This window comes from Amblyomma maculatum, chromosome 1 (genome assembly GCF_055883805.1).
Source record: "Amblyomma maculatum isolate TAMU_Amacu chromosome 1, ASM5588380v1, whole genome shotgun sequence".
Classification (NCBI taxonomy): Eukaryota; Metazoa; Arthropoda; class Arachnida; order Ixodida; family Ixodidae; genus Amblyomma; species Amblyomma maculatum.
The window spans coordinates 386693248-386716770 of record NC_139344.1 but is presented as its reverse complement, the minus strand read 5'-3'; the positions used below and the strand labels follow the sequence as shown (position 1 = coordinate 386716770).

Here is a 23523-nt window from a genome sequence, read left to right as displayed (position 1 = left end):
TGTTGAACGCGAATGAAATTACTCCCTTGTAAGAAAGATATTCAGTGTTAAGAGATCCATTAAGGGATGCGCAAATTGCTCTGTCAACTGAAGATGAAAAGATGTTGCATAGGACCGGGGCAACGCATGACACAATACAAATGCCCCTTCTCTGCACATACATATATGTCCCTTTTCAGAACTGTGCTGCTGTTAATGTTTACAATTTTCCTTCCCTACTTATGTTTTACTTCACGTCCACTGTTGTGTCGTCTCGGGACGGATATGTATGTGCAGAGAGGGGGCATTTGTATTGTGTGCGTTGCCCCAGTCCTACGCAACATCTTTTTATCTTCAGTTTACCGAGCAATTTGTGCATCCTTTAATGGTCCAGGTGTTAAAATTTTTAGGTATGTTGATGATTTCTTAGTGATTTTGTAGAAGAGCTCTGGATCGACGCAAAGTGTGGAAAGTGTTGTTTCTATTTTTAGGCTAGAAGGAAAAGGACTTACTTTCATCCATGAGTTACCTGTGGGTAACAAGCTGCAGTTCCTACATTTAAATAAAGAAATTTGTGATGGCGAGGCGTGTTGGAAGTATTTTGCCCGGGCTAAAAAATGGCTACATCCAAATGGGTCAGCCTATTAAAAACTGTTAAAAGAGCGATTGCTTCTCTTTGTTTGGAGTCAGCCCTGTTAAAGCCATGTGAACATATGGTTGAAAATAGTTTTAATAACCAAATACAAAGGCTTCAGCTGGCCGGATTCCAGGGTACGGGTATTTTGGGGGTGGCAGAGACATTTCTTCAGAAAATGAAAGGCAAAAGAAGGGTTGCAGCTAAGTTGAAAATAAACGCCTATAAATAATTTCTTATATTCATAGAGTGGCGCTTTGCCTGAAGAAGGGGGCAGGCAGGTATGAGTTGCCGGTTGTGTTTTCTGCGCCAAAAGCACTGAGTGGTTTGTGTGCAAGAATGGGGAGGAGAAAGAAAGCACAATGTGATAAGAGGCATGTAAAGAGTTTTATAGGCTGTGTGGTGGGTTTGGTTTATGAGATTCTACTGACGTGCAGAAAAGTATATATAGGCTATAGACTGGAAGGTCTAATAATGATAGAACAAGGGTTTACCCCTTCATTGCCAAAAGTGCGAGGATGAGACGTTGTTTAGTAGGCTTAGAATTTTATGGAATAGTCGGGACAAGATTGCCCTGAAAATTTTAGAGGCGTTTTGGACTGAGCGGAAAATTTGCACACGTGTTAGTGAAGCCTCACTGTCTTTTATATAAACTGTCTCATTATTTTTAATATTTAGTGTAATATATATTACAGTAAACATTAAAAAGAAACAGACAGTTTGGGTTTCTGCAATTTGTGTAATGCATTGAATTCTTTGGTGAAATTCCATCTCATTTCATTATTCTTTCAGCAGTCATCGCAATTTTTTTTTTCATTATCGTACCTAATAGCTACTAAAGGGCACATTTCTTGTTTTTTTTTTTTTTTTTTTTGCTTCACTCTTCTATATATGCATAAATGTTTAGATCTGTGCACATGGTGTAGTTTGTTTTGCCTTTTTCTCGTCCTGAATGCCATTTCTGTCCCTGTTCCTTTCTTTTACTTTTTTATATTTTATTTAATGACGACTAAAGTGTTTTAGTAGCTTTATCGCAGTTATGTTCAATGATACTTATAGGAACAAATTGATAACGTCTGCCAACCTTGAATTATTTCAATTACATAACCGTGACAAAGAAAACCTACCCAAAGGATATTGTTTGTAGGGGCGCTAAATATTCGCGCACCTAATTTAATAATCACTTACAGGGATATGGGTATATTGCCTAGAGAGAGGTGAATGACAGGAGTTCTTGGGACTCTGAATGTGTTAAGCCACGCAGCCTGGTTCTAAAGATGATGAAAAGAGAGAAGCGTAAAACATGTATATATACAGTTCCCAATATGGTAAGAAATGCGCAAAGTGCTTTTTAATACAGTTACAGGATGATTTCTGGTTTAGAGTAATGCAGGTTTTCTCGACATCTTAAGACTGTCGTTACATCTGGTGCAGGTTAACGGACTCCCCTGCACATCATGATAAATCTTAGTGAATTCAGGGTCCACAAAATGGACGAAAATAATCGTATCAGTTTTCTGATATGACGAGAATAGTACAAACTCCACTATCCGCAGTCAAAGAGGAAAGCAAACAAAAGGACTTTGGATTGCATTCAGCATTCTACACGTTGTATTATGTCGCTCGCAGGCTAGTACTGTGTTTTGTAAAGAAAGCTCAACCATGTGCATATGTGCTTATTTTTTTTCATAATCAGATGATCACGCTACCACTAATGTGCCTGCTCAACAAGTGTGTGTATCCTACCTTACAACAATAGGAAGCACAGTGTAGCGGAATCGTAGCTTACCAGCATGGCAGTTATTATTATTTTTTTTTTTTGCATAGTGCGAACCATCCTGGAGTCATGTATCTCAAGCCTGTTAAAGTTGATCCTATTCCTTGACATAAGTTAACTTGTAATCCTGGCTTATCGCCAGTCATCTCGGGCACACACCAAAGCACAGATAGGCAGAAGAAAAGTTAAAGAAGCTGACACGAAGGAGGAAGGGAAAGAAGGGAAAGTATTGATATGACTCGGTCGTGGAGAAATTGAAATAGCAAAAATTACTGGCTAAACAGAGCATTGACGTAGCTCCAAGGTTATCGAAACAAGACAGTGACTCTTACTAAAATGGCTGGCAATGAATTAAACAATTAAGATTGTTCAAAGTTTCAGTCTTTATTACTGATTTTTCCACGCTGACAATGTTATATTAAAATTTTAATTCTGGGTAAGCGCGCCACGCGCCGTCCTCGCCTCCGAAAGTTGCACGACATATGGTCTACGTCTTGCAGGCAACCTGCTTCCATCGTAACGAGACGGCTTCGGTTCAACAGTAGCATCGGGTAGTTCAGAGTTTGCGCCATGAAAACTCCTGCACAAAGACAATTGGGACGTAGAAAGCAGCAGTGAAAGTGCATGTTTATTCAGTTTTTTCATTTTTATTAATAATCTATTACGCCCGCGTGCGCGAAAAATATTCGCGGAGCGGAAGACGTAGCGACAGGCGCTCCGTGTGTTTGAATGATAAGGCGCGAGGACCGATGCAATCTATGGAAAACACATTTCGTGCGTGGCGGAAAAGGAGGCGCCTGCACCGCCCGCCGCGCGCGATGCGGAACGAAGGTTTCCCGGACACCGCTATCCGAGCGTCTCCGTGGGCTTGACGCGTACGGCGAAATGGTTGTGCATGTGCGGCCATCCGGAACCAACTCCGCGAAAATTCTATGTAGTGCGTATTTTTCGTTCTTCCTGTGTTGCCTCCGATCTTTTCTGCAAAACCATCGTAAGCACTGTATAGCGCACGGATGAATACACCAGCTCTGTATACACATTTGTTAGAATGCCTCTGAATGGTCTCCATTAACTATTACGACTACTTTCAGATCACTCCATAAACACGTAAAACACTAGGCTGCTTGTTAGGCTACATGGAGAGGAGCGGATGGATTCTAAAGACCCAAATCCTTAGTTTGTAAAACTTTATGAGGGCCCAAATCCTTAGCTTGTATACATTTATTCCATAGCACCTTAGCAGATTCACCATAAAGCATTCAGCTAGTCGAGTGCATTACGAAAACGGCCTGATTTCAGCCCTTCGCGGCTATTTTAAGGCCCTAGCCTGTGTTCCTTCCGTAGCCGCTATTAGAGCCATTTTAAAAGCAGCTTGGTGGGAAAGATAATGCCGGTAACTGTCTAAAAAAATAACTTACTGCCTTCTGCGCAACATGGTGTCCCAGGTGAAGCCCACTTAACGTGTTTTCATGCTGTGAGAACAAGTTCCCGAATATGCGCACGATGACAATGACAAAATTAGAGACTATTTACAGCTGCAGGCTCACATCTTTCCGGGAAATATTCTAACCGGCGTAGTTGCAGCCCTAACTCAGAAAAAAAAAATACGTTTCGCGCTGTGAGACGCGTCGTCGGCCTTAATAACCGGCTGTCACAAGGTAGCGTTTCTTGCTTTTCGTTTCAATTTGAGGGCGCTAAATAAAGCGCGCTCCGTTTAATAAAGTATTGAGAGCTAAACGATACCAGCTGACTAGATCGTGACACATTAAAAATCGCTCAATTGGTTTCGCTTGTCCAGGACCTTGTTGCGTTTGGTCGTATTTAGCTCAGACACGCGGTACACTGGAATGCCCTAAATTACTAGGGTAATTATTTTCTAGATATATTATAGAAATATTTGTGTAGCTATGTTTTTTTTTTTCATGTGAGAGATTTTGGACCGTCATAGACTCAGTAATAATACTAAAGACAAGCATAATATTTCCCCGCTCACTATGTTTAAAGTCCAAAGCTCCAGACGCTTTTGCATAAAGTGCACCCCACTTATTTCGTCCTCCCCATTTTCAACAATCACCTGCAATGACAACGCCAACGTATAACTATTTGCTTATCTCGCTTAACAGTGGGAAAATTAATTTAGCAACTCCTATGCTGACTGCACTTATAAGCGAGCCTGTCATTCAGTACAACTAGATTATCCTGCTTGAAAACTCAAACACGCAACACAGAGCAGACCTTCTACCCCCTCCTGAAAGGCAGCTGCTGTATCGAAGAAATAAAAAAACGAATAGCGAGAGACATTCCAACCGATGTCTAGCACGTTTTAGAACTGACACCCAAAGCAGTTCATAGGTAACACATTGCTCGCTAAACAGAAAGGACAGCGCGGGACGCGAGCGCCCAAAACATCCACTTCTAACCTTCTTCAAGAGGCTGAGGTGTGCAACAGAATAATTACGCAAACACGGACAGATAGATCTGAGTACGCATGCGCTGCTGACCGTTTCTGAAAAGCGGTCGTAAACCTTGTTTCCCAATGAAATGGAACAGAAAGTGCGGTGTTAACTTTTAAATGAACGCTTTCCAATATTACCAGTTGCACACTACTAGCTGTTGTAGCCACGGAGTAGCTAAATATCGTCAGCGCGAGAAGGGGCGCTAATTGGTAGGTATTCATGGGAAATGAGCGCGGAAAAGACGGACACGGCGGAGAAGACAACACGACACAAGCGCTCTTTTCTCGCAAAACAATGGCTTATTCGGAAAAACAGCAATAAAACCTCACGAAAGGGAAGACGCAAAGAAAATACAATCTAGATGACGCATCAGTGATCCCAATCAGGACGTGTAAACACGCGCGTGAAAAAAACGTAAAGCAAAGCGGAGAACATCGGCACAAGAGAAGCATGCGATAAAATTATTTGTCATCAAGGAATCCAATTTCGGGGCTTGTTAGGGTGATTGAGGGGTGTTAACGTACGTGTCGTGTGATTTTGCAATTTATTGGCTTCCTTAACCTAGCGCGTGAATTGGCGTGAGTGCGTAAAAAGAACAGTGGTATTCTAAAACTTCGGCACATATCCCTTATGCTTTCCTAACCTTTAGCAATCTCGCAAATGGTGTTGACTAAAAGAAATCATGTGCTCCATTAGACGTATACTTAGGCATTGGTCAGTTTGTCCAATGTAGGCGTGGCCGTAGGTCATTGGAATTTTGTATACAACGTTTTTGCATCTTTCAACTTATCTGTTTACATGTCTGACGCCACATACTTGGCTGATTAAACGGGATGTAGCACCCGCCAATTTTTATTTTCTATTTTCTTTTCTTAGTATCTTCCCTCTCTTCTGCTTTTAAGGCTCTTTTTCTGAATAAACCATTCACTGGCGAGAACGCTTTTGTCGTATTTTTTTTTTCCGTGTCCATCTTTTTCGCGCTTGTTTGTCATGAAAGAGTAACTAAATATGTCGGATTGATCCTTGCCCCCATAACTTAATCCGCACTCATGGTAATCAGTCTACATTATGCACGAAGGGTTCACTTCCCGAAACCTGAAAAAAAAAACGAACATGAAGAAGCGAAGACATGAAGTTCCGACAATGTCTTCACTAGGCAGTATAGGTCAAAATAAAAGTGTGTTAAATGAAAGCCATACAAGCGTGACATGATTCTTCCTCTTTGTGTTTCCAGACGTCCATCACGTGACATGAAAACAGAAACGCTTTGCATTTTTAAAGTAGAATCTAGTCTATTATATTAGGGTGCCAACAGCATGGTGTCCGTTACCACAGTGTACACGTTATAGCTTTGCACTAAATCCCGCACTTCACGTAGCAGCGGCCATGAGGGCCCGTAGTCACCGGCAAAATCATCCATACTGATGTCCCAGACTGCCACTCCTCGCGTATGGCGGATGATATTCTTCTTTGCACGCAGGCTAACACGGTCTTCAAAGCCAACCCACAGGTCATGTGCGTGCGCCACCACGCATCGAGAATACCCGTGCAGAAACCGCGTCCAGCTGCGATTTACCAGCAGTGTCTCTACGACGTCGTAATAGCTGGCCACTCCAGTTAAATTCGTGTTGCCGAAAGGTCTGCCTGGACCTATGGCCTGCATACCGATGCGATTGTTCTTCAGGCGAGGATGCTTCAAGGTGAAGGATACTCCTGCCAGAGAAACGCTTAGGACTGCTTTGAAGAGCACGTCATGAACACTTGTGGCCGCAGTGAGAGCATCCACTACGGAAGTAAGCCCCGCCTGTCCATGGTGCTTGGCCCTGAACACAGCCCGCATAGGACTCTGACAGGTCGTCACTGGGAACGAGCTCGAGTCCACGGTTCGGTGCGTGTCGAAAATAACTACGTCCAGCCGATCAAACATAGAGCGAACGTAGTAACCCTGCTGACGAGTCACAACGTTCCAGGGAACCACCACCGTTATGCGCAATTTTTCTTTGTCGAAGTAAATGCGCATCGTATTCACTAAAGTGCTCAGGTTTGTCCGGGATACCACGGTAGGGTACTTCCAGTACAAAACAAGTCCGTCTAAACCACGCTGGCGCACCCAGTCGGCGCCTTTGCGAATAAAGGTCAGCCGCGATTTCTTGCTGCGAATGACGGCTTTGAAATCGGGGCTGTCACTCTCCTCCCCACCGACACATGCGTACGCCGCGACAGCAGTGGTGGGCTCTGAAGTTCTCAGCTTGGAAACCTTGCGAATGGCTTCCTCGTCGTGAGCAGGATTCTTCAAGCGAATAGCGGTCGCATTAGTGTCCAGGCCCACAGCGACGTATACGACTGCGTCGCAGAGTGTCACCGATACGTTGTCGACGTCGAACGGGTAGGGCGAGCCCGACGGTAGGCTAGTGTTGAGGAAACAGAACACAACTTTACGACGAACTTCTTCAGTCAGCTTCTGGTAGGCGATGCGAGCCGACTTGTTGGGTATCACCTCGTGTTCCTCGCTCCCTTCAACTTCGTACGAAGGCGGCGGCCGAAAGTGTTCTGCCACGGCCGCCACAATGGCAGCGCAGGCACACGCTACAGTCATGATGGCCATTAAAATGAAGACAGCAAGGCACAGCTTACGGTGATGGAATCTGATGCTCGGCTGTAGGTGGGGTGGTTCTTCGCTGGGTATGAAGAGCGGCATTAGCCCTTCGAAACCACCCTGACGATAGGAGACAGTGGGATCAGCCATGAGGTTTTTTGTACACTGGAGAGTCCGAGGACTGGCGTCGAGGTTCGAGGATCTTCTTTCTTCTTCTCGTAAATATCAGCAGTCAAATATGCGTAGTCGCTTGTATTTCTCTTTTTTTTATTTTATGTTGTGAGTTCCTTCGTGAGAAATGTTTCGACGCCGCAAGGCTAAATATCTTCTTACCTTTCTCTTCTAACCGCTGACCTTTTCCTCGATCTTAAATTTTTGTACAAAGATTTCGAAGGAGTTTATCGGGGCACCGAGTTAAAAAGGTGCTTTTGCAGCGCATGACCCTCCAGGAAAGCATGTATATCACCAAAAATTATCGCTTGACCTACCGTGCACCAAATCTCTGGCATATTTAGTTATCTTTAAATTCCACAGTGGGAAGGGCACATCTCTGTACACGGCATTGCAGAAGGAGAGTACACTACGAAACAAAGAAACGTGGAAAGTAAATATGAAACATTATGCACAAACATTGAGGAATTCCTTTAATGATAATGAACAAAGGTTGCCTGGTAAGCACTTTTTCTATCAATGTTATAAGGAAAAAGTGTACTTCAAGTTATAAGTGCGCGCGAAAAAGAACGGGGGGGGGGGGGGCGGGGGGGGGGGGTAATTTGGACGTGGTGGCTCATTGTAGATGAAGGTTTGGTAAGTTTGAGATAATTATGTAGCCAAAAAAGATAAGGAGAATTGACTATGGTGTGCGTGAATTTGTGACATTCAATATGACGACGTGCGGCAAATTTACTGACGCACATTTGTGCGAGGAAAGCATACGGTGAAAATTCCATATCGAATTTCCCGCAAACAAAACGCGCAACCTTCTTTAGTACATATTCTACTTTGTTGACGTGACACAGTTTGTACGGATTCCAAACGCAAGCGTATTTAATGGTGGGGCGAATAAGTTTTTTAAATGTCAGAAGCTTTGTTTCCCGAGGGGCGATATAAGGGCGATATAAGCAAGGGGCGTTATAAGTATACTATAGTCATTTAAGGGCTTTAATAGAGATGACAATAAACTATTTTGACCAAGACATGTCGTGTTAGCAGGAGACCGAGATACCTGTGTTTGTGCACTCTCTGCACTTGGACCGTGTTATATAAATATGTGAAGAAGAAAGGGCCCCGATGCTGTAATAATGACCAACAAACCGCGTTAAAAAAGTTTATATTCCTTGGCCATGTATTAGACCACTTGAAGCAATCAGCTAATGAATTGTTAAGGCTAGCATAAACTGGGGATTCAGCTGTGCGATATGAACCGCAGTCGTCGACATAGAGGCGTAACCTTACGGAAGCGTTAAATGGCAGGTTATTGATGTATAAGAAGAAAAGAAGAGGACCCAGGACAGAGCGCTTGGCAACCCCAGATGACACATCACCTGAAGATGTTATAGTAGCGTTGAATTGTGCAGTTAATCAGGGACGGATTTTGCAGTATAGCGAACTGCTTGAGCATTAGTTTATGACGCTAAACTGTATCGAAGGTATTTGCAAAGTTTGTAAAGATAGCATCAACCTGATCTCCTGTATCGACAAAACCACTATGTCATGTACGCGTTATGTCGATTGAGTTACGGTATTAAGCCACGACGCAACCATGCGGGAAAACTCTTAGTATGTTATTAGTCTTAAGACATTCCATACGTTTGAATATAACGTGCTCGATTCGTGTGCATGAATGCGCTGTAAAAAACTCGGCCTGTAGTTAAATGCTGATTGTACATCACCAGATTTCTATAGGAGCACAACCTTGTCAAGTTTCCGCGAGGAAAGGAGGGTACCGGTTGTTAGCCATTTTCTGCTAGGTACCTGCTAGTCAAAACAGAGCAATGAAGAAGAAATGCAGCGGAATGTGGTCAGGACCGCCCGATTACTTGGCGTCTAAGTTTAATATCATATTGAGCGCACGTTCAGTAGACACCGACAACATCGGCGATGGATGAATGCGATTCAGATGTGAAAGTTCTAATTACCGAATTGTCTCTGATAAAAGCTGAATGGAAGTAGTCATTAGAAGCAAAAGCAATTGTTAGCGGTTCAAAAACTGTGACATCATTTATTATCAGTGTATCCGAAGTTGACACAGGTGGTAGAGCAGAGCTCCAGAACTTACGAGATTTAGCTTTCAATAATTTGGGCACAGTAACCATATAATAAAAATCTTGTCCGGCATTCGTTCGACACGAACCTCCTCCTTGCATGGTGCTAGAAAATTGGCTGATGCTTACGCGGTCACCAGAACGCTTTGATCAGCGTAGTCTAGCAATCTGACGTGATAAATGCAATAAGTCTCTTGTCATCTAAGGCGTGAATATATTATTTTGCCTTGTTTTTGGACGAACAAAAGGATTGAGGCATGTTTTCACAAAGTCTTCGAGGAAAATTATTAAAAATTTGGCATCGTTATTGCAATTTATATGCTTAAACTCGTTAAAGGAATCTCATAGAGTGCCAATTGTTGCTCTATATAATCGGCGCGGCTAAAATCAAGAAAAGTAAGAAAAGTAAGGTAGAAAACATGAGGCTTAGGAACGGTGCACGTAACTGAAACAAACACAGCTTTGTATTCGTTTACCCCTTCAGTCACACCGCGCTCAAAACCGCTGTAATGAGAAAAAAACCATGTCTTGGACTGCCGTCTGCCAAGTACATTCTCAAACGACTTAAACCACAAGACAGTGAAAAGTGTAGCAGCTTCCTTCCAACATACACGATCGTGCCCGCCAACTGTCATGGATGGCCTGTCGACGCCATCACTATTATCTAAGATGAGTTTTCTTCCGGTACCTTACACCAAAAAGACACGAAGTTTGGTGGGAGAGGGAGCATAGCAAACCGGATCTAGTCTGAAAAAACGGGGCCACGCTGCCCCCTCTACCGAGTCGTTCTTGTTATTGTTGTCCTCATGAAAATGGCGCATGCACACAAGAGGGAGTGACCATGACCAGGCGGGGATTACAGTTTCTTAGATTTCTTATAATACACAATTGGGATTAGAGATATGAGCAAATCAGTTCACTGAAATATGGTTGAGGGTGGTACGCAGGCTTAATGAGCATTAATTTGTGAAATAAAAAAGGAAATCATATTTAGGAATAAAAAGAATAATATCGAGGGTAATGGACGAAGAATTATAAAAACCAGTTATGATGGAAAACACTTTGATTCTAGAAGAAAATTTTGTATGGCCGAGCAACTATTCCCATCGGTGCGTTTCAGCATAGAAGCGCCAAGAGACAGAATAACCCCTCAAGACAAGCGTAAACTAAGTTTCTGTAATGGCACTTCTGACTGCCGCCTCCTACATGATGTGTATCGGCGACAAAAGAGAGAAAAAAAAAGAAAATATTCTGTCTCCTCTAGCCAATTTGTCTCTGTTTTTATTTTGTCTCTTTTGTATAATTTGAATTTGCATTACGTTTCAAACCATCAAAAATTAACAAAATCAACTCAACACGAAGGCATAGGGTTTTTACTACGATTATTCTAACAGTGACCAGTTTGACAGTTTAATACGGGTAGAAAAATTATGCGTCGTTTTAAACAACTACTTTTTATGTTAATGCCACTTTTGTCAAGCATAAATGGTCCAGCTGCAAAGCCTCTTGTCTAGTTGAACATTTCTTCTCAGCCCTGCAAAGCAAGGGCCCAAAAAGAAAAATCATCGAGTTGAACTCATAGTTTCTACGAGTTCACAAAAGGGCACGCAAGGCCCCCAGTATTGCCTAATTGATGTATCCTAAATTATGCGTATAGTTAGAAGATAGGGCATGCATTCATTGTCAAAATGCGCAATAAAGACGGAGTAGAGAAACGCATCGACTAGCGTCTCTGTTATCTTGACTTCTACTTCGTCTTTACATCTTCTGTGCTCTTTTCACCAGGTCACGTACTAAGGCACAAATCGCTAATATTACTGCAGTGCATTGAAAGGGGTGAGGAGGGGGGGGGGGGGGGGGAGTCAGCATCAAGTGTAGTATACTGAAAAGTAGAATTTTAGATGCACATGTTTTTACTTTTTTTTTTCTAGCAGTGACAACAGAGATTATAGTCGAAGATCTCAATTATTTTCAGCTTATTTAAAAACAAAGGGTATATACTCGAATAACCATAATTATTGAGCACTGCCAATATAGCATGAGCTGCATCACGCGCAGGCTAAAGTCGCTGCAGGCTTTTTCTTGCCGGTTCTACAGGCTGTTGTAAACTATTATAGACAGTTATGGGCAGTTATAGAGGCTGGTATAGATATGTTCATATCGTAAAATCAAGGGTTATGCGAGCTGCTATTCGTCAACCGCAGACTGAGGAAGAAACCTGGTAATCTGCGCAATGTGTCGCAGATTGTTGAGAAAGAGGCGGGCAAAGTAGGACGTAAACATTCACCTGTGATATACACCCTCCAACAGGTATGAACACAGAGACCTGCTGAGAGTAGCATGTAATTGCAGTTATCGATTACTGTCATCACCCTGCGTTCTGCTTTGAAAACATGAATGGTGAGCGTCTCGACTGTGAGAATATTGAAAAACTGTACCATGATACATAACAGAGCAAACGTATAATGTATAGAGTCAATAACTGCAATCTTTCGTTGCCGAACTAACCTTGTCTTCAACCACACAAACACAAGCAAGCCTTCTGAAGCGTCAAGCTACATCTGCACTGGTTAATTTTTCTAGTATGTGCATGTGTGTGCCTTTCGTTTTTTTTTTTTTTTTTTTTTTTTTTTAGCGACAAACGCAGATGGGTTTCGCCTTCTTGGAATTCGTATTTTCCACAACGCTGTGGAAGAACTAAAGTGGTTCCGTATTTATTTTGAAATGGAATGCGCCAAATTGCGTTCGTTCTTTTCCCAAGTACTTGTGGCAGGAGTTACAACGCGTTGCTGTATTGTCCGAAAATTGTGCGGAAATTCAAGGTCGGCTTTCTTACCTGTATTCTCAAAGGCAACTTATTAATTAATAAACTTGGAAACATGGCATCCTTCTTGTTGACAACGTCTTATTTTGCCGCTGTCTCCGCTGTATATTTATTTTTTACTTTAACAGACACTTTCCGCGCAGAATATAAGACAGTCAGGAACACTTCAATGTTCCCGCCAGGTCGAAGGTCAGCAGCATGAGTAGCAGTACAGTGCACAGGGCACTGCAGTCTGTTGAAGCGTCGTCCCGAAATCAACAACACTTCGGTAGCTTACTTTCCTCCGCTAGGATAGAGAACACCTAGGAGGAAAAGGAAGAAAAAAAAGTAATTTATACATAATACAGAACGATTTTGTCCACTCTTTAAATAGATTATAAATTCTATCTTATTATTTTCGAGCATTTGTTTACCCAAATGATAACAGAATGTCCCTATCTGCAAGACAAAATCAAAAGGTCACTTATTCATCCACTGCCGCCTCATTTGAGCAAACAATCTCGGCACTACCGTCAACAGTTTTTTTTCCTTTGGTTAAACACAATCAGCACTACCGAACTACTGTACGAGGCTGAGTCCCTTATGAAGGCGCATTAGGATGTTCTCATGTTAACCATACATGCTGAGGCAGCTATCCAACATGGCATGCTAAAGGAACTCATGTTTTAAGAGAGCTTCCTGACGGGCTAGATGATTTGTATTTTCAGGAATCACCATGGCTCATATAACAAACGCAGAAACAAGGGCATAACTCTAGGGATTTTTCCTTCTTTTTGTGTTTTTCTGTTCGATCCACTAGAACAAATTGTGTAAACGAACTCAGACGATCGGTTTTTGAACGAACTCCTTCGGGGTTTTCGCGACAGCGCTGATAGGTCTCCCGTCAGTGGTGGTCATTTCAAAATTATTCATTTCATAGGAATTTTTAAACAGCTTTTGGGGCTGGAATGTATGGAGAATTAGCAGGGGAACTAAAACACGTCTAATTTAAGCAAACCTTTTATGATCAGATAGTGTAGCGTTTATTGGAGGTGATGAGGAAATGAACGATGGGGTTGCCAGAGTGAGTCAGATGACTACTTTCGGTCTTTATAGTGGCATACTCCTCTTTCTTTTTCTATGGCGTAATCTACAGAAAATGACGCTTTGCGCACTCTCATTTAGCTGGGATTCCAGTATGTCGCTGAAAGTAAAAATGTTGTCATAATGTATACAAAATATGAGAGCACAAACAAGCATCAAAAAACATTAGATGTCAAGAAAGTGTCCCTAGGACTCACAGTTGCTGAGCAGCGGGCACGGAGAACGGAAACACCGAAGAGGAATGCACACCATACCCACGGGGCATATGCGTCCCTGTATATACGAGTTAGAGAATAAGAGCTTGGTGCTTAAAGCTAGGATGAAAGCTTGAATTTTCATAGACTCGGCCGGCATATCAGGTCAATAACTAATAACGAACTACCACTCAGCAAATATTGTACGTTTTGTCAGTGTACTAAACCGTGCCTGGTGTAAGAAAATATTTATTCTCACAATGTATAGAACCAAACATGAACTATACAGTACAGCTATTCGCCGCATATTTCGTTTCAAGTGTTCTCATCAAAAATAAACTTCACTCGAACATCTGCACTGAAAAAAACACTGGTTTCTCTCGTACAGGGAAGAAATTTGCCTACTGCAAAACCTTAGTCATGGATTTTTTGTTAACTTAGGCATATTAATTCCTTGTATAAATCGATTCATGCCACAACCCCAATGCGCAGATAGGCAAGGAAATAGAAGAGAGTGAGAAAGGGTAGCGCAAATGGGCTTGATTTTCAGAAGCCGATTCGCTGTCCTGGCACTGGAATGAAAGAGAAGTTGCCCGCAGAAAGTCGGTGCGGCGTGAAGGAAAAATAAATTGAGGATTACAATTATCCAACAAGAGTTTTTTTTTTTTTTTTTTTTTTTTTTTTCAAGTGCACAGGGTCACTTTTCTTTGCTAGCAATGGTTGCTCTTGAAACAAATTCGTAGACACATAGACACGATAGACTTACATTGCATCTACGTCGAAGAATAGGTGGGCTGGCCGGAGCTACTTTCTCCTGCATTCTAGAAAGAGTGGCTGCAATGAAGGTGAATTAGGTGTCTGAAGCACTTATTAACATGTGTTGAATTCTAATGCTCTATGAGTTATTTACGCCGTTTGTTATTTCCTTGTGGACATGTTTGGAGCAGTATTTCTCTGATGAAGTGTCCGGCTTTCGCATCGACTTCCGCTTTTGAGCGTGCACCAAAATATAAACCTTAGTGGAGCCCTCGTGCAACTATCGCACAACCAACAGACAAATCACACGATTGCAGCTGGCAAAAATAGCAGGATTGCACTTACAGTTTAGCTAAATCTTAATGGTGAAAACATTTCGTTCTTCTTTACGTTTTGCCCTATATAGCGCGTTTGTGTACTTGATAAATTACAATTTCTTTCTTTTCTTCGGATTCGTTGTCTCCGACATCGGCATCTATATAGGCCATAATCTTCCCGACATGCAAGACTGAACAAACCTGCACGGGGCCCTACGGGGCTTTTTATAGGTACTAAGCCTAACTATCCGAACGGGGGAATTATGTCGACGTCAAAATCTATGCGATGTCTAGCGGACGTATCTCGCACAAACTCGCGGAATCTCGCGGACAAATTTCGCGTGAGCCTGGAAAAGCTTTCGTCTTAAATCTTGGCAGAATGGTGCTGTCAACCGGCCAGCGGCGTGTATGAGCATTCAAGTCATTTAAACTTTCTCGAGTTCGCGAAGTGTCTTCGCGGGGGAGGAGCTCCTCGATATATGAGCACCTCACATACGGCACACAGTGACCTCGCTCCAACTCGTGATCAAAACACGATACGCAATGTCCCAAACGTCACAAGTACCGCCATCTATCGCTATTCCTACGCACTCCGCTATGCGCTTACGCTTTGCTTTCCACTTCAGATGGCACAAGCGCACACGCGAGCTAGGCCCTCTGATTCGCGCGCTCTCGACGCTCTAGCGGCAGAGGTGTGCGTGCGCCGAGGCACCCTAAATCGGCCTGATCGATGTAAGATGTGCACCTCCCCCCCCCCCCCCCCCCCCCCCCCCATTCGAGGCAATCCACACCACCCACACCGCAACATGCGCTAGGAATCCGCGTCGATCCACGTTGGTGCCCTGAGGGCTGTGATGTTTTATTTATCTATAATCTTTAATTTCTGGAAAAACTTTATCTCAAATAATGGAGCTGGGAAGAAAAAGCGGCAAATCACAAGCACAGTTATAAGGCAATTTTAAGAATTCGGGGAAATCGCACGAATTTTCGGACGCTAAAGGCTTTTTTACTTTGGTGGGGGAGGGGGCAGATCAACTTTAAGACCACGGCTAGGAAAAGACACAAAAGCGCTTAAAACGTCAGCAGATCATCATACTGTACTAGTTCAGTCTCTAAAAGAAAAGAGAAAGCCGTAAACTGATGCAAGAGCGAAGCACTTTCATAGCAAACCTTGCTGCTAGCAAGGTTTGGAGCGCACCTTCTTTTTCAAGACTCAAGACTCGTTCTGTCGACTTCAGCGACTTTAGCGAAACCACTCACGGCGCTGAGTCCTACTCCGCCCCGTCGATAGCGCAGTGCTAATGCAGTCGTGGCTTCGAGCGTGATACTGGCTTGGTGTGCAGGGGTGACCGCACTAATCTAGGCGCTCGAGCGTATCACAGGAAAGAAGATGATAAATTTTAAACCACGCCCTGAGTTCCAGAGAATACCTGCTCCCGATCATAGCGGCGCAAGCGTTTTGTCCTTGGCGAAGCAATTACTTTAAATTTTATTTCATGGATTTCTCGGCACATCGTTCGAGCACTCCATAGACAACTTTTCTCGCATATAAGCGATATATCGCTTACCTTGCAGATGTCAGGTAACGTACAGAACATTGGAAGAACAAACAAAAACAAAACGTGATTCTCTTTTGCCTTCTCTTCTGTACTCCGTCTTCATGCATAGTTCTTTTCTAACTTCAAATACGCCGCTTCTTAGCGCTTCTCTGATTCCAAGGCGTTCACGGCAATGTTGCATTACCGCGATATACGTGCATTATGGACAGAGCGTCACATTATTCGCACGTTTCCGATGTTGAAACTATTGCTGATATACTTTGTGACTACCCTCAGTCTTAGTGTGAGCGTGCTTTCCTGGCTGCTACACTCCGCCGCATGGACTCTCGTACTCTTCCTGCAGAAAAGATTCTGGGTCCTTGGAGGACTCCTTCATCACAAAGGAAATCAGTGAAAGTTCTAGTTAAGGTTTTAAAGGACTCGGGGTTGAGCTCAAGATTTTAAATGTATGCTCTTTGCCCCTTTCACCATCTTCCTCTAGACATGATAGACTCCTTCCCTTGGAGATGTTTTCTTCTTTTTTCTCCCTTTGTTCCCCTCCCACGTGTAGGGTAGCCTACTGGGAATCGCCTGGTTAACATCGATCCTACCTTTCTATTCCACTCTCTCTTTCTCCTGCCATAGATCCGTATTTCAAAATAGTGCTAAAGGGGACAATTTGTGTAGCTACAGTGAAAGGGTACTGTAGCAAAATTGCAAATGCATATCATTTCAACCACATGCTTTTGCCCACAAGGCAGAACATTTCCTTGGCGATAAACTCTCTACCACTGAGCTTTACTAAATTCAACACCTGTGATGAAATCAATTCTTATAGCATGACAGGCACACCTTTTTTTGAAGGCAACAATAGGATAATACTGCTGAAAGCGCGAAATATTGCCACAAATTTAGTTAAGATCGGCACGAGTAGCCGAATTCTTTTGCGACATTCACAACATAATCAGAGGCACAAACGAAGAACAGGGTTTTCAGGTTCGGTATCGCTTTTATGGGCGGCTAGGCCACCGTAGATAAAGAAAGCGCTCAATACACCTTGAATACAGAGAGTGTCGGGGCCCCGTAATGGTCATACCTATGACACAAATGCCATTCCGATAAACACGAAAACTGGCGTTCTTTTCGCTCGCCATATTTGATGCGGCTAGTAACAAGTCATCAAGATGCAAAGGTGTTTCCACAATTGGTTCACAACCCAGCATACATCCTTGTGTTCGGCGCATGATATCCTCAGTTGCTTATATGCTACTAAACCAAACGCAGCCCAACAGAACGCATATACCTTTGCTTCTTCGTTCGCATCCCTGGCCTTGAATGTTAAGCTTTACAAGCAAAGCATGAAAAATAGATCGCATTGCTTTAGTATCGTGCAGTCGCATTCCGGCTAAAGCCTTGCTATAGAGTGAAACGCAGCGAAAAATTTCAATTAAAAAGAAGACATTGTGAAAGTTGTGCCTCTGCCAAAACGTTGCAGCTGCGTAGGATTTAAAGGTTAGCTCCAAGACAAGCAAATTGGAAGATTATTCATGTGCTAGGCACTTTATATAAGAAGTAAATCGGGAGACTGCAAGTTCGGAAATTGTAAACTACAGAGCACAAAATCCGGCTTCAAAACTCCAACAAGAACGACAACACGACTCACCTGTCAACATAAACACCACAAGCAGTACCAAGCCCCATGTGGCGGCCATGTTGACAACACGAACTCGCCTGTTTTTCTCGTCTTGACTGCGATGCTTCCGTTCGGTTGGTGCACATGGCGCAGCGGTAGGAAATAAGCTTATTGCCGCCTCAAGCAGCCAGCGAACGGAGACCTTCAGAACAGGCTGCGTATCCTTGACGGTGCCAATTCGTAAACGTGATGCCGAGACGTTCTTGAGAATCTTTGCCACCTATTAAGTCCTTACAGCAGAATTATTCGTAGGTGCATACTAAATTAAGTGGGTGGTTTTCGTATCTTGTCTGCTTTTGCTGTTTATGTACAACATCTTTAGGTACATAAACTCCTGGCTTGCGTCCAGCCACTGCGTTCGCTAAACGCAATTTACAGAGGGCGGGTAAGAAACGGACAGAGAGAGAGAGAGGGAATCGGTCTTCAAATGAAGAGAATGAACTTGCTTAATGGAACACAATGTCTGGTATTTCGATGCTACGGTGTTGTTTTAATGTGTATAATATGTGGGTCCGTAAAAACGGGGCAATCAGCACCACTGACACAAAGGAAAGGAATGGGAATTCATTTTCGGCGTGATGATCGATGAGAGTTTTATCATGGAAGTATATTGTTATAAAATTAGAGAAAATGCTGCCTGCGCTGATGCCATGTGGACCCCCAACTTCCTCATTTTTCTTCCAGTGGCAACCAACCGAGCAATGGTGAAGGTTCCATCTTCTAATTTCTTCTGATTTCTTGGCTGTTTAGTTGCATGTACCCTATATTTGCCAGTGTTCGCCAGCGCCGTCCTCCTCCATAGCAGCATACGGGGAACGTCTTGTGATAATGTGAGTTTCCCGTATGAACGTAATCTAAAGGGCGGGGGGGGGGGGGGGGGGGGGGGAGATGTGTAATAACTTGCTTACGTTACCTATGATGGTAAGCTAATGAGCAAAAAATATGCGTAGAAAATCTTCATTATAAAATACACAAGAAGCAAGCCAATAGCCACAGGCACAAAAGATGACATCAATCAGGAAGGGACCAATGTGAATAATACTATTATAAAAATTCTTGATTGGAGAATAGATAGTTAAAGAACCACCTATCGCCGGTGGGATCCGCACACCCGCTCTGGTTTGCTGCTTTGGTCAACTGCTGGTTTGCTGCTTTGGTGGGCAAGCGTGCTATTGCTGCAGGTCTGGTTCGAGTAGGCCCGTAAGCCTCCAGCGTAACAAATGACGCTGTCACCTTCCAAGTAGTACTTAATCTTATTACTTAACGATGTCATCTATTTTCGTTACGGCATGATGTACCCTTTTCAAGTTGCACTAAGTCAAGATTTATTATCATCAATTTGTAGTTACGACATACTACACCACTTTCTAGTCTTACTGTTCCATGATTTAATGCAGTTACTAGTTACGACATCATCATTGCCTGCCTCACTACACCCACTGCAGGGCACAGGCCTCTCCTGTATCCCTCCCTCCAATTTACCAGGTCTGTTGCCAAATGCATTCATTTTAACAGCGCAAACTAAGCAACCACCCGACTAACCTTCCGCTCCCTCTTTTACTACGCCTATCTCCCTTTGTTATGCAGCAACCGGATATCTTCCTTTGTCATTACATGTCGTGCAGGTGCCTTTATAAGGCAAAAGCCTTTCATGGTTCATACTGTCGGCGTTCTTTCATTCCGTCACACTATAGCTGTCAATTAAAAAATGATTATCCTCTCTCCACCGGGAATCGAACCTCCATTCCTTGAATCCTCAGCGGAGCGCTTTAACCAACTGCGCCACGCCCGGGATCGTGAAACGCACATTATAATTCTCCTTTTCTACCGTGAGGTTGATAGTAGCGATGACAATGACGCTGCAAGTAATGATGATGACAATGATCACATTAGCGGTGATAATATTTTGGTTTGGTTTGGAAGATTTAACGTCCCAAACCGACTCAGGCTATGAGAGACGCCAGCAATTATAATTACGGTGCATTGTGTGGTAATGATATTGAGAGAAAACGTCATGCACTATGCTCGCCAGCAATGCTTTGGCTTTCGCATTTGTGCCGTAAATTCCAGAGTGCTCTTGATTTTATTAGAATATCATGACCGGCATTTGTAAACTTATCACTTAGGCACGTTTCCTACCTCTGAACGTTACACCTACAATTTACGGTTCCATAGCTCCATTTAGGGTTAGTCAATTTCCGTAGAATTCTTTGCGGTAGCCTCCACGTTTATGTCCCATGTAGGGGTACCAGTAAGATACAGCTGTTAGATACTTTTCTCTTGAGAGATATCAGTAAACTACTATTCATGATGCAATAAAACTTGCCGAATACGCTCAGCCCAATCTGAGTGCTCTTGTTGTTTTTCGTGGTCTGGATCTGCGGTTATTACATGTCCTAAGTAGACATAGTCACTTACCATTTCCAGATCCTAGTTACCCGTCGCAAATTGCTGCTCTTTCTGTGGTTGTTGGACATTATTCTTCTGCACACAAATGTATAGGCCTATTATTCTCTCTTGCCTGTCTAGGTCATTAACCATTCTTTGCAGTTTGTCACCTGAGCTGGTTAGCAAGGCAATCTCATCCTTCAGTTCAGTCGTTCAGTCGTGTCCGACTCTTCGTGACGCTATGGACCACGTCACGCCACGCTTTCCGGTCTCTCACTATCTTCCTAACATCACGTAACTTCATCTGCAGTGCCTCGAGGATGCCATCTAACCATCGCGTTCGCTGCCTACCCCTTCTCAGGCGACCCTCAACCTTTCCCAACATCAAATTTTTCTCCAGCGACTCCTCTCTTCTCATCAGATAACCAAAGTAGCTGAGCTTTAACTTTAGAATTTGACCCTCCAATGAGCAGTCTGGGTTTATGGTCGACAATATCGACTGATTTGATCTTCTGGCAGTCCAAGGAACTCTCAAGAGTCTTCGCCAGCACCACAATTCAAACGCGTCAATTCTTCGGCGGTCTCATCCTCAGCAAATCTCAAATTACTGCTGTAGCCTCCAACACTTATTCTCAAATATTCACAATCCAGCGCTCTTAGTACTGAATTGTTCCGAATGGCTGGTGAAATCTTTGTCAGCTCCTAACTCTCGTACCTTTTAAAAGGCTCATGGAGCATCTATTGCACCCCATGTAGTTACCAGTATATAACTATAACAGCGACGCCTTATTCAGAATACAAGTTAGATCATTTCGGCTTCGAAGAGAAACGGGAATTGCTAGCACCACAGTTTTCCTCCTCCTTAACCAGTAACGTCAGAGTTGCTTAGAAAAGCATCAATTGGCGTAAAAATAATAGGCTGGATAATATTTAAAAATTTAATATATATGCTACTGCTTGTGACAGACCTAGGGTAAGAATAAATTGGAACATTTGTCTGAAAAGGTTGGCCAGTAGCAGCAGCGAAAAGGACAGGACTGAAATTGTTTGTTGCAGCGTTTTATTCCATTATTTGTGTGAATCGATTTATATGGGGGGTGAAAAAAGGTTTCTTTCTACACAACTTGTTCGTGACGTTAACACAACCTTTTGGAAGAATCGGCAGAGCAGCAATTTCACAACGGCTTTTGGTGATCTACCCGAAGCCTAAAAACGGTGCACCTGAAATAAAAAGGATCACGTGGTGAAATAGTTTCCGTGAACTGGTTGCACAAAAAGGACATGCTGTTCAAATTGGAAGCTTGACACGAGAACCATGGCAAAACGGAAAACCATATTGATACTACCTTAATACCCAACATTTGAACTTGTAGCTCTCAAATGCAAATGAATCCGAAGTCAGACTTATTTACAGCATCCTCCTCAGAAAGCAGGAAAGCCGAGCTGCAAGTATTTCTGAAAATTTCGTTTTTTTTTTTAAACAAAAACAGTGCTTGTGAAGAGTACTGCTTACGGCTTGAACATTTTAGTCACTCGTGCATTTAATTGGTCTCAATATATCCCTATTCTAGGAGAGCTAGACCACAATTATTGATAATATATTTTGCGATATTTAAGAACTCGCTAAGCACTCTGAAAGGAATCATGCAATGGGATTTCAACCACTTACAGTAGCTAAGCGGCGGGCACGGAAATTGTGCGCACCAAACGAAGACGCAACGTGTTCCGAAGGGGCACCATATTCCCTGCGTCAAAGACAAAGGCGTTAAAAAAGATGCCGGCTTAGTCAAATAGTCCCTGTTTTGTACATTTCTTCTGCGCATATAGTATGAGACCGCATATCAATATATTATGGAGCATAAGTAATCGCTACAAAATACCTTTCCAGGTATTTTCATTTTTGTAATGCATCAATCACGAAGGGAGTGTCGCTCAACTTATTTCTCATTTGGTTCGATTCTCTCCTTCGTCTCCTTCGTAGAGGTCGAAAATACAACTGTCTTTATGGGCAGTGGACTATGGGTTTTATTCTCCCCACCACTTGCGACAAAGCTGTAGCTAAACCCTATTGTACACCTATATGATACGTGAGCTTGAAGGAACAAGTCAAGATCTGCGAAACTGTCTCTAATACTGCCTCAAAAGCATATACTCGTAACAGATTAATCTCACTCACTCAAGAAATTTGGTACAGACATGGTGATGTTCCTTCCGGCACTTACGTTGCACCACCTTGACCACCAGGGAAAAAATCCACCAAAGAACTGGCCTTGCGCGTTGCTTAGAAGTACTAGAAAAGAAAAGTGTCCAAATTAGTACTTTTCGCCAACCGTTGATCACGAGGCTGCGATGTAACCACTGAATCACCCGGTTAACAAGCGCAAAATAACCAGAAAAAGTACCAACAGCACAGCTGAAAGTGAAAACGCTGAGGAGAGATTCTTACTGCCTTTTCTCGGTTATCTCCTCGAGGAAACGTCCTGCTGGCGCTAATGTATGCAACACAACTCTCTGCCGGAGTACCCGGGTTCGAACCCGACCTCGGTGGCTGCGTTTCGATGGAGGCGAAACGGAGTGGCGTCCGTGTGCTGTGCGATGTCAGTGCACGTTAAAGAACCCCAGGTGGTCGAAATTTCCGGAGTCCTCCACTACGGCGTCTCTCATAGCCTTAGTCGCTTTGGGACGTTAAACCCCACAAACCAACCAACCAACCATTCATGAGTTTACCTTAAAATTTTAAGGGGTCCTCAGCGTGGAACGGAAATGAAGGCCATAGATATCTGTGATTAAAGTTTCGTTTCTTATTGCCCGCACTTAACTCTCAGCTCACAAAACTACTCGGCATAAAGGTCCGGTCCGTTGCACTTAACTTCGATGGAGCTGCAGCAGACTTCACGCCGACACAGAGTGCTGGCGGCCGCGAAAATAGATATTATGGAGCTATAGAATTTTTCTTTCATGTACGACTTTGATACACCCGCCAATCCTCCAGCATCGATTATTTACACATTATTGGGCTAAGTA

At 43.2% G+C, this 23523-nt stretch overlaps 1 protein-coding gene and 1 long non-coding RNA gene across 2 annotated transcripts; both read right to left on the bottom strand.

The window, feature by feature from the left end:
• Positions 1-6146: 6146 nt before the first annotated feature.
• Positions 6147-7592, bottom strand: LOC146208446 (chitinase-3-like protein 2). Its single transcript, XM_084578559.1, has one exon. It carries the CDS (start codon positions 7590-7592, stop codon positions 6147-6149), a length of 1446 nt encoding a protein of 481 aa, XP_084434685.1.
• Positions 7593-12599: 5007 nt separating this feature from the next.
• LOC146208445 (uncharacterized) lies at positions 12600-18190 on the bottom strand. The gene is made up of 3 exons (XR_014703388.1): positions 18082-18190; positions 14574-14641; positions 12600-12832 (listed from the first exon to the last, which is right to left on the bottom strand). It is a non-coding gene; the product is annotated as an uncharacterized LOC146208445 (long non-coding RNA).
• Between the last annotated feature and the right edge of the window lie 5333 nt (positions 18191-23523).